The sequence below is a fragment of the Sebastes fasciatus genome, chromosome 10 (assembly GCF_043250625.1).
Source record: "Sebastes fasciatus isolate fSebFas1 chromosome 10, fSebFas1.pri, whole genome shotgun sequence".
Lineage (NCBI taxonomy): Eukaryota > Metazoa > Chordata > Actinopteri > Perciformes > Sebastidae > Sebastes > Sebastes fasciatus.
Genome location: NC_133804.1, coordinates 21824740 through 21843892, shown reverse-complemented (window position 1 = coordinate 21843892; position 19153 = coordinate 21824740). Strand labels below are relative to the sequence as shown.

The window sequence follows — 19153 nt, the reverse complement described above, 5'->3', positions numbered from 1 at the left end:
ATATTCTAATGAGCCTGCATGTGACATAGGAAGGGGAGCCAGATCTGAATGGTTTGTTGAATCACATGTTTTCTGATCTAAACGGCCCACAAACAACTGACTGGGTTGTCTTATTTCATAGTGAGTGGGTTGGTGTGCACTCCAGATACCAACTGTACGAACACAAGCACTGAAGAAGTGAGTTTTTCATTATATGCCCCCCTTAAACAATCACATGGCATCCTTTCTTTGTGGTTCCAACATGTTTTAAAAACTGTCCACTAGGCTTAAAAATGTGCCCATCAGCCCCTTTTGGTTGAGCTTGAACACTGAGATCAATGACGACGCTGACAAGCACCAAAATCAACAACCGTTTGACTCTCGATCAACACAAAACCAGCAACTGCCAAATCAGGTCTACGAAACCACCAACTGACGAGACAGCAGCCATGTTTCCCTCATTTGACACAAACAAAATTATGTCTGCAGATTCACCTTTTCGGGCAACATCCCCCTTGAGTGTCCAATAGCAGGGCGGCACGCTGCCCCGCCTACTGCTGCATCACTAACATGAGGTTTTGGTTGCTAGGGGGTTCTGAGTACAGCATGTGAGAGGACCTTGATGAATAGGCAACTTTGGAGGCAGCAGGGATGAGTAAATGTTGCTTCCAGCACAAAGGGGAAGTGGAGATGACCTCAAAATCAACATGGGTACACCAGGGGGGGAAAAAAAAAAGAAAGTATGAAAAAAAATATGGCTGGCTGCTGCTTCTGGCAAAAGTACTATCTTGAATTATGATGCATATCCGGCAACAAAACAACAACAACACATGTTTGAATTATGAAAGGAAAAAGAAATGCATGTTTAACTGATCTGTTGTTCTGTGAATTTAGCTTGACGTACAACCAAGTGCAGCAGCAGCAGAATGAATTGCTGTTAACTGATTAATGGATTGCTTGTAATGAAAAAAGAAAAATAACAACCCAGACCTCATAATAAACTGATTGTCTTATTGAACCGGTGGGAAAAATTAGATGAGGTTTTTCAGGACAGAATGAGCCTGTAAATCAGAGAATAATGAAATGATTGAAAGTTATTCACATTTTCACTGTTTTTGGATGAAAAAAAACATTAAAGTGGACAGAAAACACATCTACACACTGACTGACATGACCTCCATCATCATAAGTGTGTGTGTGTGTGTGTGTGCATTTTCTTATTTGCTATCAACAGCTTAGGAGTCATAAATAAGAGCATCATATAAATAAATGCCAACACATGTGACAACCTGAGAGTCTATACTTTTCTCCACCACATGCCTGTTGACACTCTGTTTGAGAAGCTCATCATAAACACTAGTAGTCGCTGTTTTGCTCCCCACACACAATCCTGCCTGGATTCAGTGCGACTTAATTCAATTCCTGACGTGCACACATGAGCAATAACGCACACACACAACCCAAAAGGCAACTTTCACAAGATTCCACGTGGATTCCCCTGTTTCTGCAAGACTGCTTCTGCAGAGAGCCCTAATTCCCATCATGCACGTCCCAAATGACAGCAAAAGCAATAAAAATGCAAATTTCCCAGTGTTATCAAAAAGCCTCATACAAATTACATACACATCATTATATTCACAAGTGAAGTCCATTTCATGCCTCTTGCTTACCTGAAAAACACTACCGTTTCCCACAAATAGATCCCCAGCGCGTTTAGTCGGCACATTTTGGCCAGTCTCATTTTGTTTGGAGGGGGGGTGGTGGTGTTAGGTGGGGTAGGGGGGTAAAGGTGGTTGGGGGGTGGGAGGGGGGGTCACACTCTTGAGAGGATGAATTCCCCTCCAGAAAAAAAAAAAAAAATCCTTTAGTGGTGGAAAAGGAGGAGGAAGATGAGGAAGAGGAGGAGAGGGGAGGGGGGTTTATGGTGATGGTTTATGACCTCCAAGGTGAGCCCAAAAATGGTCCGCTTTTTTTGCACGCGTGTGTGTTTCCGATCCCGGAGTCTCCGGTACCGAGCTACCGAGGTACCGGGATGCTCATGACCTCACCGGCCATGAAATCATGCTTGACGGCGGAAAAAATCCACAAAATCCAGCCCGAAAATGTGTTCAGGACCACGGACAGAGGCAGGCAGCGACACCGACGGGTCTGCTGGGAGGTTTTTGGCTCAAGGGGGAACAGAAGAGGAAGAGGAGGATGAGGAGGAGGAACAGGGGGTGGTTGGGGGTTATCCTCTCACAGGCTGCTGCTAATTGACACCCAATTACACCCAATTACTCTTAAGTCCAGTCTGTGCGATCCACAGCGCGTAAAGAGGAAATAAGACATATTCCATCAGTGGTGGAGAGAAAAAAAGAAGAATGCACAGGGCTGCAGTGTCTCACTGTCTCCAGAGGGTCTGTGGCAAACTGTGCATGTGTCATATATATATATTCCCAAATTCCACCAGAGGAGTGCTTGTTCTGTTCTCTCAGATTCGCAGCTTTTCTCTCACATGCATCCCAGAAGAGGCAGCCGGTGCGTCGCTCTGGAGGATCCGTGCGTAACGCTGCTGCTGCTGCTGCTGCTGCAGCTCAGAGAGGAGAGGAGAGGTCTGCAGGTAGAACAAGTCTGCCTCCTTTTCCTCTTCTCCCTCTCCTTCTTCTTCTTTACCTCCTCCTCCTGCTGCTGCTGCTGCTGCTGCTGCTTCGCTCTCTTCTTCTCCTCGTAAGTGTCTCCCAAGGGCGAGTAGTTGTAGTAGTAGTAGTAGTAGTAGTAGTACTTCTTGGCGCTGAGGCAGCACGGCTCAGCTACTCCCATTGTCTGGTGGTGGTCAAGTTGGAGACGCACCGGTGGCGGCCGCTGCTGCTGAGCTCCGCATCCGCTCCCATCCGAGCAACCGCGTCCGTTTAGAAAAGAAAGAAAAAGAAGAATCCACTCAGGAGAAGAGTGAGAGTGTTATAAAAACGTAGAGACCCGCTGATGTGGAGCCTCTTCCATGGCAGTGACACTGGCCCCTGCCTGTCGTACGCACACACAGACGCGGAGGTATACAGTATATAGAGAGAGCAGCCAGCCTTGGTGCGCTCCGACACTGTGTTTTCTTGCTGCAGTCATTTAGCAAACTCCAAAAAACGCACCTCACAGTGGAGAGACACGCCCACATGACGCTGTGATTGGCCAGCGCGCTCCTGGAGCTCGTCACTGATTGGTTTGCAGAGGTGTCACTAGTTGGGACACAAAGCTCTGCCCTCTTATACGCATAAATCCCCCTGAGGAAAATCATTGTAATAAGAAGTTATTGTTTATTTTTTGTTTATTTGTTGTGCACAATTTAAGACTATACAACATAACAAAACAATAAATGAATAATATACAGTGCAGGAAGAGGCACAAAAAACCACTGGGCTTATCTGAAGCCTCCATCTAGAGACAAGATTAATATAAATAAATAATATGACTACATAATAGTGATAACAAACAATTAGGACAAGATACATAGAATAACAACAATAACAATACAGTAAATATATCAAAAAATATAAATGTCTGTGTGTGTGTGTGTGTGTTGCGTGGAAGTGTATGGTTAGTGTTTGTAGGGAGGATTGTAATAAGAAGTTATTGTTGAGTTTTAGACTGTCCTTACAGACATATCATGTTCTTAGAGAGAGAGCTATAATAACATACAGGCTGTGTGTGTCTGTGGCGTGCCTCTGTAATACTGATGGAAAGGAGGGTTTCTTTTTTCAAACACAGAGGCAATTCAAAGTGTTTTACATATGGGGAAAAAAAGAAAACACAATAAAGAGGGAGATAAAATCAGTGAAAGTAGAACAAAATAAAACAATAAACTGATCAAATACTGCACACTGAAAAATAAATAATATGAATTGAAGTTGGAGCACACTTTTGGTGCAGTGATAAACTGACAAATTTAACTAAAGTTGTACGAACAAAAGCTTTTCGTTTAATTTTATTTTCAATTCTTGGGTGTTTTTGTGCTTTGTTTATGTCTTGTCTTTATGTATTTTAGTATCTATCTAGTTAATTGTCACAGTAAATTCATTTTAAATGTTGTGGTATGTGGCATGGGTTCATATTTGTCCCTATACAAATCAACGTTGCATAAATATAATCATATTTGAATTGGAAGTTTTATAGTGCGATATAAACTTATGCAATTTCTTAACGTTTTACTGTTGGAAGCTTAGCACTCAGGCCAGGCTAAGGGTGATACATTTGTCATCGATATAGACTACATGGTTTCCAGGATGAATCCTAATCTGGCAATTTTGTCAAGTGAAATTTCCCCCTGGGACTGATTGCCAAACTTTCATAAAAATTACAATGAATATTCTTGATCTTGAGAGGATGCATCTTAATGATTTCCTTAGCTCTACCGCCACCATTTAGCAAAACAATATTTGAACACTAGAAATAGCAAAATCTAACGGTGCAACCAGTTTTCTTTAGACATCCATGGTCATAGCTGGTGTGATCCCATTGCAAGATGGTCTCTAGTTTTTCTGTCTTTCTGTGGACAGATTTTTTCACCACAATGGCGTCACAACAGTACAAGATGCAGTCATGAAACTTTACAGGTGTGTTGAGATCAGATGAAGGCCAAGTTTGAATACGGTGTGATCCGAGCAAGGGTGCTGGAGGGGGTAAGGAAGGCTTTACATTCCAGGCCTGATTTGCCGTCACGGCTGGTGTCATCCCATCCCAAGATGGTCTCTAGTCTATCAATGTCTTCTGTGATATTAATGTAGCACTTTCTATTTCTGTGCACACACACCTCCTCCTCAGGACCGTTTTGTCCGAAGTGTCCGCTCGAACGTGACTCTGATTCTAACACACATGCACACACACACACAGACAGACAGAGAGGGGGAGAGACTCTGAATATGTAGAATAGTATGTCTTCATTAGTGTAAAGACAAAGCTGCTCCTTCTACATGGCTTTTACCTCCGACTCAGACCTCAGAGTAAGTCATGGACCTTACTGAGGATTTTAAATAATCATAGTTACAAACAACAAGGCTGTTGTATCAGGAAAATAAGGAAAACCAACATTAAACTCACACAAACTGCACAGACATGAAATGCAACGAGGGCTGACACAATGATGCTACTGCAACATTATTTGTTCTAGTTGCAGTGATTGCTTTAAGATCTCCTGTGGATAAAACGGCAATCATAAACATAATGGGGAAAGTTCAGTTATCTGGTTGCCTTTTTAAAGTACATGAGTTAGAGTTGGATGACAAGTCAGTATTACTTTGCAATGACTTTGTCAGAATATTATCATGATGATATGACTTCCTTGTGTTATTCATGTCAACTCAATTTTATTTCTATAGCCCAAAATCACAAATGACAAATTTGCTTCAGGGGGCTTTGCAATCTGTACAGGATACAACACCCTCTCTTCTTTACAGTGCAACCCTCTCATCGGATAAGGAAAAACTCCCCACCAAAAAAAACTTTTTAACAGGGAAAAAATAAAAAATGGAAGAAATATCTGGAAGAGCAACAGAGGAGGGTTCCCTCTTCCAGGATGGACAGACGTGCAATAGATGTAACGACATAATGAAAATACAACATAGACAATCCATATGACAAAAATTAATACATATAATTTGAACATATGTCAGAAGGTGGATCCAGGAGGATGTCAAGCAGCTTCCCGGCGTCGCCAAAGAGATAGAGCCAGAGCAACACAACCTCCTCTCCACCCCAAACAGGTAGAGCCAGAGTAACACGACCTCCTCTCCACGCCAAGCGGATAGATCCAGAGCAGCACGGCCTCCTCTCCAGGCCAGATAGATAAAGCCAGAGCAACACGACCTCCTCTCCACGCCAGATAGATAAAGCCAGAGTAACACAACCTCCTCTCCATGCCAAACGGATAGATCCAGAGCAACACGGCCTTCTCTCCAAGTCATATAGATAAAGGCAGAGCAACACGACCTCCTCTCCACGCCAGATAGATAGAGCCAGAGCAACACGACTTCCTCTCCATGCCAGATTGATAAAGCCAGAGCATCACGTTATTGTTCTGCTGTTATCTAAAATAATGATTTAGAGGAGGCTAAAATAAAAAAATAAAAAATTGCTTAAGTTTAAGTTAAAGTATTTTAAGTTTGGTTTCCTATAATGTATAAAAGTAAATGACAGATCATTTCATACCAGTTTTATTATTTGTGATGAAGTGATTTTGCATATATATTTTTTATATTGGGATATACATCATCCTCAACAAAATAAGATATCAGTACAATAAAAATGGTTTCACATATTTTGCCCAGCACTATTTTACATAAAGACTTCATTAAAGATTAAAATGTTTTGTTTTTTTCAAATTTTGCAAAAACATGAGCTGTTGAAGAAGATCCTTTATTTATTATTTATTTATTTTATTTAAATATTCCTTTATTTCTATCTTTGTTGGTCACCACAACAGAAACAGAGAACCTAGTGTCTTTCCAACAGGACAATTTTCTTTTTATAATTCAGTGGGAAGTGGGAAGAGCAAAGTGGAGTGCAAAGGAAGCGTGATGAATATTTAAACCATTACACAGCCATTATAGCTCTTTATGTAAATGCACAGTAAAGTGCTGTGGTGGTTATTTATAGTCGCAGCAGGCTGTAATTGGCTTCAGTCGTTGTCTGGAGTGGGACAACGCACCCAGCTGACCCATCGCTGTGGAAGGTGGTGCCCGTGGAGGAGGGTGGTACAGCTCAGACCGACAGCTGTGTGACTGGAAGGTGATGGTTAAAATCCCTGATGGGAAACTCTCAACAGACTAAGTGAATGAGAATCACTCTCATTTTGTATCGGAGCCCTCAGTCTGCCTCAGTACTGCCAGCGAAATCGAATTAGACATTTTGAAATGCTGTCAAACTGCATTTGAATGCTTCAAACTAATGTTAATTCACAGACAGTTTGTTCATCCAACAGCATTCAGTTTATTGCAACTCGTTTGGCCATCGTTACAATAACCATACATGTGTTAAAATGTGCTGCTGACTAACTTTTCTTTTCCCAATGTTTCTCAATCAACAAGCTGGCTGTATTTCTGTAAAAGGATTCCATTGATTTGTTAATTGTTTAGCTCAGAGTGTGGATGCAGGATACCATCTGCCTTAAATTGTTTTTAATGTGATACTTTATAGATCTCTGCAGAGGCGTGCAGCTCTCCTGGAACTGACATCAGTTCCACAGACGTTACATTTATGTGTCTGTTTGTGTTCAAATGTATGAATTCATGTATAATGCTCTAGTTAGTGCAACTCTAACTTTATAACGTTGTTTCATAGAAATGCAGTTTTAAAAGTGTAAAGCATTAATACAAAAAAGCAAATCATACAGCAACGAAAAAGGATGTATAAAGACAATGAATCATGCCCTGATCATCCAACACAGTCTGAGCATTCATAGACACAAATTTCCCTATTTTTCGTGACGCTCGGCACAACTTTCAACAACATATATTTCAAGCGTTTTCCTACGAATGTCCAGCAGCACGTGTCAATTTCCGCTCCAGGCTTTTCAAAATAAAACTACATAGGTTGAGGAAAAGATCGACTTGATTAGGTTTAGGCAAAAAAACTGCTTAGTTAGCTTTAGGGTGTTAAGTCTCCTGGGTGAAAGTCTAGTATTTTTTGACCCAACCATCCACATCCTCCCTCTTTTTATCTTATCTTATCATATCTTTATCCTTTACCTAACCACAATATTTCCCTAACCTTAAGTGTTTTAGTTGCCTAACCCTAACCATACAGTTAATTTACCACAACCACATTCTCTCCCTAAATGAAGTTATTATAACTAATGTTCAGGAACAAGACCACGCTTCTCACCCTCACTAATTCAATCACCTGTGCACACCTACTGTAGGCGTGTCTAACCCTCTTCTCTCCCGTTTATCAACTGGACGGCACGGTGGCATAGCGGTTGGCACCATTGCCTCACAACAAGAAAGTGCTGGTTTTGTACCCAGGTCCAGACGCTCCAGCCCCACCACAACCCCATTCAGCTTCATTCATCCCCATGCGATCGACTGCTTTTCATCCCTCTTCTTGAAACCCGTCATCCCACCAAACACGACCCTTATCCAATCCTTCCCGCATCCTCCAGCCATTCCAAACAAAACTACTTTTGTACTGTGCTAATACTGTTGTATTGTACTAATGGCATGGTCCTTGTTAGTGAACCATACCATGGTTGCCATGTGCAGATATTGTAGAAAGTGCAAGTTCTAAAAACATTGGCATTGGGCGTTAAAAATGATTATCACTGAATCTTGAATGATGTAATCTGGGGTTTTGCAGAATCGTTTGACGTCTACTTTCTTGTCTGGTAATAGGGTTACTTGCTCCCACTTTTCTCCTGTTATGATTATATTGCATCACATGATCAGAGCTGACAGAGATTGGACTCATTGTCATGCATACCTGAGACCTGCAGCAATACATCAGGAAGTTACCCGACCCAAACAGACTAAATATAGAAAAAGTATGTGAAGTATTTTGATGCAAAGCCAGCAGTGCTACTGTAAAGGTTCACAGTTGAGTGGTGTGACTGACAGGAGTTGTTCTGGTCCGCTGAGAGCAGAGGTGATTGAAGAGTCTGACAGCAGCAGCACAGAAGACCAACTGTACAATACAACAGTATACTGTGCATACTCTGTGTGCATTTACTCATATGTTTATGTTCATTGTGTGTGCTTCTGTTTGCTGCCTGCTCAGTAGAATCATTTACCATCCACAAAGGCTGTCGTTCATCAGTTTAACTGCTCAGCGTGCTGCTGGGAGGCGAGCAGACGGTCCGAGTAAAAGACGATGTTCAGCAGCAGGCCTGCAGGACGGATCAATAGCTCCAGTCTGCTAATGAAAGCAGTGCCTTAGTAACATTTATCTATTACTAAAGGTCATCATGTCCACTCTCGCAGTCTTCAGAGGAAGACTTGAGGAGAGGCCTGAACTTGAGCATTTTTCATATCAGAGCAGATAATCGATGGCTGCTATAGGAGGCAGTGCTGTAACAGTCAGTGTCACAGGAAGAGGGGAAGATATCTGAAATGGATCCGACAAGGTGAGAAGATATAGCTACAGCACAGAGACGACACAGCAGGAAGTATCGCTCTCTCTCTCGCTACAGTACTGTATACAGTACAGCATCTATCTCTCTTATCAATCTCTCTCTCATCGCCACAGGTGTTTTTCACTTACTGTGGCTGATTAGACCTCGGCTGAAACCCAAGTTTGGCGTATACTCTGTGTACTAAGGTTTTTTTTTTTTTACAGCAGACATTCTGACATGTATCAGTAGGAAAAGCACAGGTGTAAATAGATAAACGAAATGATGGCTGTATTCCATTTAGCTGCTTGAGTTTCAGGGTCCTGGTATTGTGCTTGCTGGCTCACTGTCACTCTGTCATGGTTTACTGGGAAACTTGAATAGAACGGAGCCATCTCTAATGGTATTAGAAAACACCTGTTCTTGTTCCCAGGGCCGGGGACAGGTGTAACGGGCATCGCAGCGTTTTACTTGATGAAAAAACAATCACTAGTTCTCTTCATTTTGAATAACCGTTATGTTTTGTGGTTGTGATGTTGTGAGGAGTAGACTACAAGGCGTGGTTTCACACATACATACAGAGACAGACCTGTCATGGGCGCTGGTGCTCCCGATGAAAATATTTAGTCACACTCCATAGATTTTTGGTCGCTCTCTGGAGCCATCCACGACGTTTATCCTTACCCTAACTAAGTGGTTTTCTTGCCTGAACCTGGACGTTTGCGTGGCGTACAAATGACATGCCAAAAAGGCTGAAATGCGTATTCATGACATGCGGAATGTCGTGATACTTATACGCCTTTCCGTGAGACCGGGTTGGACCAACGGGAATGCTGTCAATCCTAATGACCTGTTTTGTCATTTATGTTTGAGGACTTGCTGTCTTAAAATATATATATACAACATATAAAATCCTTGCAAAAATGTAATTGCCTGCATTTCTTGATCTTTATTTTAAAAGACAACAGAGTATGACATTTTCATCTAGGAGTTAACTTGCATTGAGCCAATTAGCAAGGTCACATTGGTCGAGCCTGTGACTGAAAGAGGGAATAAAAAAAAAAAGACAAGACAGACAACCCAACTAAGAATAGATTTTGGAAGGGCAGAATGCAAGAAGTAACATTGTTGTTCCCTGCTCATCGTGTGTATGTTTGTGTGTGTGTGTCCGTCCTTTGGAGGATGCTTTTGGAAGCATCGTGGTCTTAAAACTTCCTGCAGTTCGACAAAGCAGTGTTTTCTTCGTCAAACACGAACAAGTCCCGACCCGCTCCTCGTTTCTCATTAAACATTGCTGGTGTTTTTTTCTCTGCTCTTGTTTTTGTAGACCCTCTCCTCACGGTCAGTGACAGTCTCAGCTGCTTTTGTCTCTTTTATATTTAAGCGATTCTATTTCAGTTTTCATCTGTACACTAACAAGACAGTGCCCCATCTCAGTTTTCTTTTTGTAAATGTCCCAATTACCATCACTTCCAGTTTATCAGGTAATTGTTCAAAAGAGAGAACCGCGCTAAAATAAAGACTCTAATAAACAACCATTAGTGACATGTGTAAATGTTCGTGCCCAGTTGGTTGTTGGGTGAATATTATTTTTCTTCCCGAGGATAATTGGCCAAACAGATGATGTGACGGACATTTTAAGCAGCTGTTTGGAGTTCAGCAGAAATAGTTTCAGTGTCTTAAAATGAAATGAAATACAGAGGAGTTATTTTTTTTTCTTCAATCGACATTTTCACCAAAGTACATTGTAAATTAAAGTCCAAGAAACAAACAACAAACACTACCAGAAAATACAACAGAATGTAATGAAGCCTCTTTCCGGATTTGGGAATGAGAAGGAGTGTGGCTCGTTTTAACCATTCTTTAATTCTGTTTTCACTTTCCCATTCTTTTCTATATTTCTTCCAATGTTTTGTTTAATTACCGGGCATCATTTTACTCTGGGGGCTGGAGTTAACTTGTTTGCTCCGCTAATTCTCTCTTTTGTAGTGGACCCAGCCGTTAATAGACAGTCCAACAACAGAAACCAAAACTAAAGTGCATTTGGGAAGGTTAATGCTAGATCGGATGGTCCAGAGGGACGAATGGTTAAAGTTAAGATAACCTATTGGTCTGGGATAGAAAGTGTTGCTCCGTACCATCCATTCTAGCATCTACAGTTTGGGAACTCCTCATGAACTTGGTAAGTCAAAACAATTTATGACCATGTGACAAAGTGTAAATACCAATCAGTTTCATGATAAGTTGAGGTGTCTCAAGACTTGAATTGTAGTACATACATATAACTTTCATTTATCTGTGACATCCTGTGGTTAACATGTCTAATCTGCTAATTAGAAAATAATTTTCTCGGCTGTATTTTCAGGAACATTTGCAATCAGACAAATCTTATAGACCCGTTATGATGCAGTCAGTGAAGACATTGTGTAGACGTATATACAGGCTAAAAATATCTGAAAGGCAATACATTTCCCATAAAACATTTTGGCAATGGAAAATAGTTTTATATGAACATACTGTCTGGCAGACAGTGGAGTTTTTACACCCTCTGAATGGACTGTGGTGGATACAGGGATCCTGCAGGTACAGACTGTGTGAATTCAGCACTAGAGGCTAAAAGATATCACAGGCATGCCTCAGACTTTCATACAGACGTGCAGACTTGCATCAGTCACCAATGCACCTGCAGGACGTCCCCAATGGATCATATCCTTCCCCAACCCTCGGCTTACTGCTCAGTTTGATCAGGAAGTTTCCTCAGCTGTTATTTCGTCTGCACTTCAACCCAGGCCCAATGAATTTCATTAAATGAAAACATCTTATGATGCAAAACAACCTGCAGCACATACACCCACACTAACCGACAGAGAAGTACAGCTCATTCTCAGGAAAGAATTACATAGGGGAGACAAGTAGGAGCACAAAGTATAGTTTCAGCAAATGAACATAAACCTGCCTTCAACTTTTTTGTTTTTTAAATAAATATCAGAAGGTTGACTTTTATACTTTTGGGACAAACTGGGACATCTGGTCACTATAAAATCTACTTCAAATTCAGTTGTAACACCTTAAGACTGAGCTGGTCTCAGTGTTCTGCTTCATATAGCAAAAATACATTTGTAGAAGCTATAGCTCCAATGCTCTTAGCTGTAAGCTCGGCTCGCTGGCCTGCTCTCCATCCGACAAGGTGAAGCTGCTGACTGGCCCGAGCGTCCGCTCTCCTTGATGCTCGCCTGGCATCATCACATTGTAAATGTCCTCGTATAATTCCCCCCAACACACACACACACACACACACACACACACACACACACTGGCATCATCCAACCTCAACCTTGAGTTATGGAGTGGCCGCCACCGGCAATCACATTAAGAGGCACATTTCTTCATATTCACACAGGGGACCACATTGAGCAATCTGCTTAATTTAGCCAGACTGATGAATTGTTCCGTGGTACTCTCTCTCTCTACCTCTCATCTCCCATCACCAGAAATCTCCCTCCCGTCTCTATCTGTTTGTCCCTCGGCCGGTGCTTGTCTTCCTCTCTTGTGTGCGTCAGCCCTGCTGTCCTTGGGACGGCCGACTGGCACTCTCCATGGTTGGTTGAGATGTCAGACAGCCAGAGTAACCTGCTACCTGCTCCTCACGGGGACGACCAGGAGTTTCCTCAGGTGTGCAGCTTGAAATGGAGCCGATTCAGCAATCGGCTGCTTAACATCCACAATGAATAGGAGAGCTCACAGCGTGTTTTACAAGCTCACAAATCAAGATTCAAACTTGGATCAAACAAGAAGCAGACTCGGGAGAAAATACTTTATCATGAATTAATTAATAACAGATAAATCTAAAGCTATCAGGATTTTAAAAGTTGTCAATATCAAAAGCAAAGAACTCACAAGAACTTTGTTTTTAAGATATGATTTAAAATAATTTACCATCTATGCTGAGCTTTGCAGCAGATCTCTTTTTAACTGAATTGTTTTAGACAGTTCATGTAGATGTTTGTTTTAATGTGACTGTAATTGGTGCTGCAAGACAACTCAACTCATTTTCATCTTTTTTTTTTTACAAAAAATAAATCAAATGATCGGGTATTCATTTGATTTTCTTCTGTCACACATCAAGTGAGAGTAAAATGAGCAAAAAGAATGAACCTTCCTCATTATTACTGAAGTACTGAGTCAACATCTTGTACGCTGGTTCTTTATACAGCACGACTGCATATTGGCCACTTCTGATTAAGTTAGCAGATTTTTTGCAATAATGATGATGATGTATCAAATTTGAAAGGATAAAAAAGATGAATAGATAGAGAAAGATAGACACGGAAGGTAAGATTAAAAGTTCTTCATCTGGCAGAAAGCAGCATTTATCCCTTCCTGAAGAATTTGTGTGGAAACCACCTCATCCTGCGATTTGTGAGAGGCTCCACTAATCTGGTAATAATTAGAAGTCTCATGTTTCCCTGCATGTTTACTGAAATATTTCGCTGCTTTTATGTATCCATGGTAACTTACTGTATGTGCCACTGCTTTCATGAAACCGAGTGAAGGCTAAACTGAGCCAGGAAAACTGGAAAATCCCAGCTTAATCCCTTATCTAGGTTTAGGACTCTAACGTCAGCCCAGGCTAATCACGACAGACCACGTATATACTGTAACTGCTTTGTTGAAATATTTTTATGTTTGTGGCATTAACATATTGTATGACTACATACAAAAACATCCTAAAAAAGTTAAAAACAGTCAAGTTGTGTTAGTGCTATCGTAATCAGCCTGTGAGATGTTCAGCTGCTGAGTTGCAGGTAGTGAAGCTGCTAATTCCTGATGAGCTGCAGCTGCTGGCTGCTACACATCACCTCTGCCTCTCAATCTCTGATCCGTCTCTCTCTGCATTCATCTTCATGTTTGCTGTGTTTCCTTTCTGTCTCTTCCCACTTAGTTGAGGTCATACTAACAAACTAAAAAGCTTTCTGATTAAACACAGCTTAGTCACTTATCAAGTCCAAACCTGTGGTTATGAAATGCTGCTTAGACTCAGTCAATCAATGCATTACCTCTGGTGGAGGCTGAGCAGTTGTTGTGTCTCCTCAGGTGAGACCTCAGTAAAGGTGTGAATATTATCAAAAAGTAAAGACAACATTCCCTCTGTTGGAAAGTTTCCTAAAACCAGTGAGAGTTTGAACAAGGTCCCATCCGCCCACTGCGTTCATATCATTGAAATGTTGAGGATGTCCTTTTTTAAGGTACAACAAGTACAGCAGCTGGTAGCATGGTTGGTCAACAACAAAATGTCCTCTGGAGGGGACAAACAACAATGGCTGGCTCTCAGGAGGACAGAACAACGTGGTCCTGTTGTATAACATTTAAGACAGAGCCAGCTGCATTACAAACACATGAACAGGACATTTTACAATGAACTCAACTGCAGAAAATGAGGACTTTTGCATTTCATTGACCACGTTTACATGCACAAAATATTCCAGTTTTTGCCCTTATTCCGAAAAAGTCAATATTCCTACTAAGCTGTTTACATGGCTAATGAAAACTAATATTCCATTAATATTCCCATTTACACGCAGCCGTGCATACTCTGATTAACGTTACCGGTGGCGGACTTGTTCGACCGTGCGAACACAGCCTCCCTCTTTCATTCCTTCAACCACCTTCTTGAAAAAAATTTGGTGTTGCGATATTTGCACATATCCAAAAACCTGTTGAAGTCTTTCATAATGTTTAAAAGTAGGCGTGTTTCTCCTTCCGACCAGAAATGTCGGGTTTTCTTTTGGTCATGCATCTCCGCAAACTGTCGGCTAGTTGGTTGGTGTACAACGTAGAGCTGGCCGTTAACAGGTAAGAGGCTGTGTGACGCAAACTGCCATAAAACACCCAATTAAGATGCATATTCTGAGTGTGCTGTGTACATGTCCAAAGAATGCTCCTAAAACATGAATATCGGCATATCCCACATGTCTTAATCTGAAAATGCTCCATTCGGAATACACTAAGGCCTAATTCAGAATATCCAAACAGAATATGCTGTTTACATGACCCGTATCAAATTCACAATATTGTCATAATTCAGAATAATAGTAGAATAATAAAGTGCATGTAAACATATTCAATGATGTATTTTCTCGTATTACTTTTCAGTGTCATGACTCAGTCAAACCAGAAAGAGATGACACACACATATGGCTGGAAATAGAGTGCCTTAAATGTCCATCAGTGTCAATGCTAGCCTTAAGTACTTCCGTGGTTACAGAGCAAACAGGAACTGCTTGCAGCTAAGGCAGCATGAATTTCCATGGTGCAGGTTCACCAGAATTACAAACTCAGTTGTAGCATGCTGCTAACTCTATGACTCTAGGGCAACATTGTATATCCTGTTTCCATTACACACATTGTCTCTGGCATTGAACGCAGATCATGAAGTGCACATTGTCAAATATGGACATAATTCCTACAGTCTGTACATAAAGCTGAAGGGGGTTAAAGCACATTTTTTTTGGAGGTAAATATCATATTTGATACAAAATCTCCCTTTTCCAAAGCAGCACCTTTACCACAGTCAGTTTCATCTTCCATGTTCATGTCTTGGACATTTAAAAAAAGAATATGTGACCTTTACTTTGGTGTGCCAACCTTTACGTGCAGCTGACCCAGTTTAGAAATTTTTCATTCCTAAAAAAAAAAAAAAAAAAACCTCTCAGATCTTCTTCCTCACTTCAGGTTAGAGGAAGGCAGGCGACAGTGTGCAGCGCCGTGCTCAGCGGGAAACCATCCGTTCATTACATCAGTCAAAATCTCCATTGAGATTAATACCAACGGGTCGCGCCACTTTATTCCTGAGGAGAAAAATGCAGTTGTCAGTCGACCTAATTGCGCTCTCATGGTGCATGAGGGCCTGCTGAGTTATTGAGAGCTCTACCAGGAAAATCATGATCGACGAGCAGCAGGAGGGCCTGACATCGCACTTCACACACAGACTGCTCCGTCGGGATGAGGGGAGGGGAAGGAGAGGAACAGAGCAACATCAGAGAGACAGTCCTTATAAGTGTGGATGCAAATGAGGGCAGATCATTATTAATGCAATTTGATTTGTTAGATTGCTCTGTTATGTTGTTATATGGCCCAGAGATGAGTATCAAATGCTTCAATTACATCTGACCAGATCTTAGAATGTTTTCTGGCTTCTTTCTACTGCAGTGAAAAAAAATAATTATATTTATATATCAACCTAATCTCCTACAAATCATGTTTAAATGCAACTTTTTTTTCCATTTGGAAGATTTAGCTTTCTGCAGGGTTTATGTAGCATATCAGACTGAATGTTCAATATAATGTATCTGCAAATTGCCAACATTTTAATTAGGTTATTCCGGCAATATCCACTCGTGGAAGCTACATTATGGCCATTAATGTGAAAGAAAAAAGACTGTAATAATAAGTGGGTATGAGTATTTGTGCAGTTGCATGTGAGTAAAGTGTGTATGTTTCATGTTTATGCATGTGTCCTCACCAACAGGCAAGTTATATAGTAAATGCTGCAGCCTGTAGGGATGACTGCCAGGGCTTTAGGCTTCTTTTGAGTGTTGGTGGTTCAGTTTAAAACTGATCCTGTCAAACTGTGTGTGTATTTGCTGAGTTCAAGAGTCAAACTTGAACTGTTTGAATAATTTATTGAAGCAGGATTCAAATCCGAGACGCCACCTGAGAAGCTGCCGCCCTGCCAAGTGAGCTGAAACATCAGAGCGGCTGCTGGATGAACGTACAGGTGTTTTATGTCTGTGTCCTGCAGCGCTACATGTTCAGTGTTGTGGTTTCACTTTTCAGTACCGACAGAGAAACATACATATAGCTGCACTACTTACTGCCAAGAGCTCGACAAGATTTTCATCTGTGTGAATTCATGCTGAAAAAAAAAAAAAAAAAATGTTAAGCAGAGAGGAGGATAGTAGTTTACAAGCATGTCAACTTTTGTGTGTGTTAATGTTTGTATGTGACAGTGTGTCGGTGTGAAAGTGTGTAAATTAATGGGTGTGAGGTGCAGTGCTTCTAAAAATAGAAGAGGAAAAAACAAGACTCGGGCTGTGTTCGAATAAGCTTTTTTTTTCCTTAGGAAGGTTCCTAACTGAGTGAAATGATCCAGAAAGCGTCAGCCATGAGGAGAGCTGGTTCGAATTCTCTTAATGCTAAGGAAAGGTGCTTCAATGCTTCCTTTCTTATCTCCTTTAGCATAGAGTACACTGGACCATCCTTTACCAAAGGAAAGACGATAATGTCGTCCCACAATTCCTTGGAGCAGCAACATTTAAAGTGATACGGCAGACCTACATCAATAACATCCACCGTCCAGCCCGCTTGCACGAAAAGTGATTTGTAGCCTGTACTTACTGCAATGTAAACACATCCGCGTATAAATGCTACGGTAAGACTTAGTGATGAAGAAAGACCAGTTATGGTGGGCGGGTGAGGAGGTGGATGGGTCCAACAAACACTGGATTTTTAACCAGGAGACCGGAGTTCGAGACTGTTGTTGACCGGCGTTTTGTTTTGAAAGTTATGTTAGTTTTTTAGTTTTTAGTTTTTTAGTGACGTTTAGTGAGTTGTGATGTGTTTTCTCAACCTTGACATTTTTTCCTTAACCTAACTAACCTGGTTTTCTTGCCTAGATCTAACTGAGGACGTTTGCGTAGCGTACAAATGACACACAAAAAGCGTCAATCAAATGACACGCGAAAAGTCTAAAATTTGTATTCATGACACGCGTAATCACCACAATTGTCTTTTCCTAGGTCCTTTATGAATTCTTCTTCACATCTTTCCTTGACCTCGCAATGTTTTCCATCAAGGTCAAGGAAGAGTGGTTAGGAAAAGACATTAGGATATAATTTTTTTACTATTCGACCGTAGCGTAAGACAAAGACATTAATCAACAGATGGAGTTGACTCAGTTGATAACAGCTGAGCAAAGAATAAGGACAAAAAAAGATAGTGTAATTATATCCTGCCAATAATTTATACATTAGCCTACAACTATTAACTAAAGTTTGCAACATATGTTAAAGAATATATAAAGAAAATCTCCTGTGGTCCTGTATTTGATCCTTGTGTGTTTGGCCAGACTGGCCAGATTAGCAGAACAGCGACCTGACGGCTCTAACAGGAGTCAGGTCACACAGCCATATGTTTCCAAGGTGCAAATATCAGGAAGTTTTATGCAGCAAACAGAGAGGTAAACTTTAATCCTACAGTACCAGGGAGATAACGGATAATAAGCACACACACATGGACACATATACTACATAAATACAGCAAAGCTCGGATATACTTAATCACGCACGTACAGTGAAGGACCTGAAACACACACTCACTCAAGGAAAGACGACAATGCACAAACTGATATATGCAGATGCACACATGCACATACTGTACATTTACACACACGTATACTATAGAAATACACAGAACACACACATGCATCTTGTGTAGCAGGTAATTCCCACGGCGTCCTGAGCCAGAACACAGGATGACCTCTAATTTAAAAAATCCAACTCGCCACGTTAGACAGCATGAATAATGCAAGAGGCCAGTCTGCTTGTATTATTACCAGGAGGAGGATGCAATTACATTTCCCTCAGGTGCTCAAGTGCTGTAGAGTAAAAGAGAAGAGGAAGGAAAAAAAACAAACACACGAGGAGAACCAAGAATCATTTTGGGATTATGTAGCAGAGGTTTTGGTGGGCGTCTAGGGAGCAGACCTGGACGTTGCTCTGTAATTGTGTGGCTGTTTTCTTGCTTACATACCCCAGGACTGCAGGGCAAAGTTATTGCTCAGCTCGATAAGGAGTTAATTAAAACAGATTGGAAGTTTTTATTGTGTTCCTTTACAGCTTTAAATGTTTCGGTGCTTATTTGGAACACACTGATAATGATGTGTTTGGCCTTTTAGCTTTGCCCCCCGTACAATTAATAATCTGATTGAAAAAGTTTCCTTTGCTGTGGAGGTTTACACTTAAAACAACTAGTTATTATTCTGTGGTAATACTTCTTTGTTGGTGTTACTAAATCAAGTATATGCCACAACTTATTACACTACTACGTCAC

General features: G+C 41.1%; 1 protein-coding gene across 4 annotated transcripts in view; it reads right to left on the bottom strand.

The window, feature by feature from the left end:
• Positions 1 to 3095, bottom strand: part of glra1 (glycine receptor, alpha 1) — a 122258-nt gene extending 119163 nt beyond the window's left edge. For 2 of the 4 annotated variants that reach the window (XM_074649007.1, XM_074649008.1), the window contains exon 1: positions 1650 to 1774. In XM_074649007.1, coding sequence (XP_074505108.1) covers positions 1650 to 1720 — 71 coding nt within the window. In that variant the 5' untranslated portion in view covers positions 1721 to 1774. Of the gene's footprint in view, positions 1 to 1649 lie in introns of all 4 variants that reach the window. The other 2 variants (XM_074649009.1, XM_074649010.1) reach the window with 2 other exon arrangements.
• Positions 3096 to 19153: the final 16058 nt, after the last annotated feature.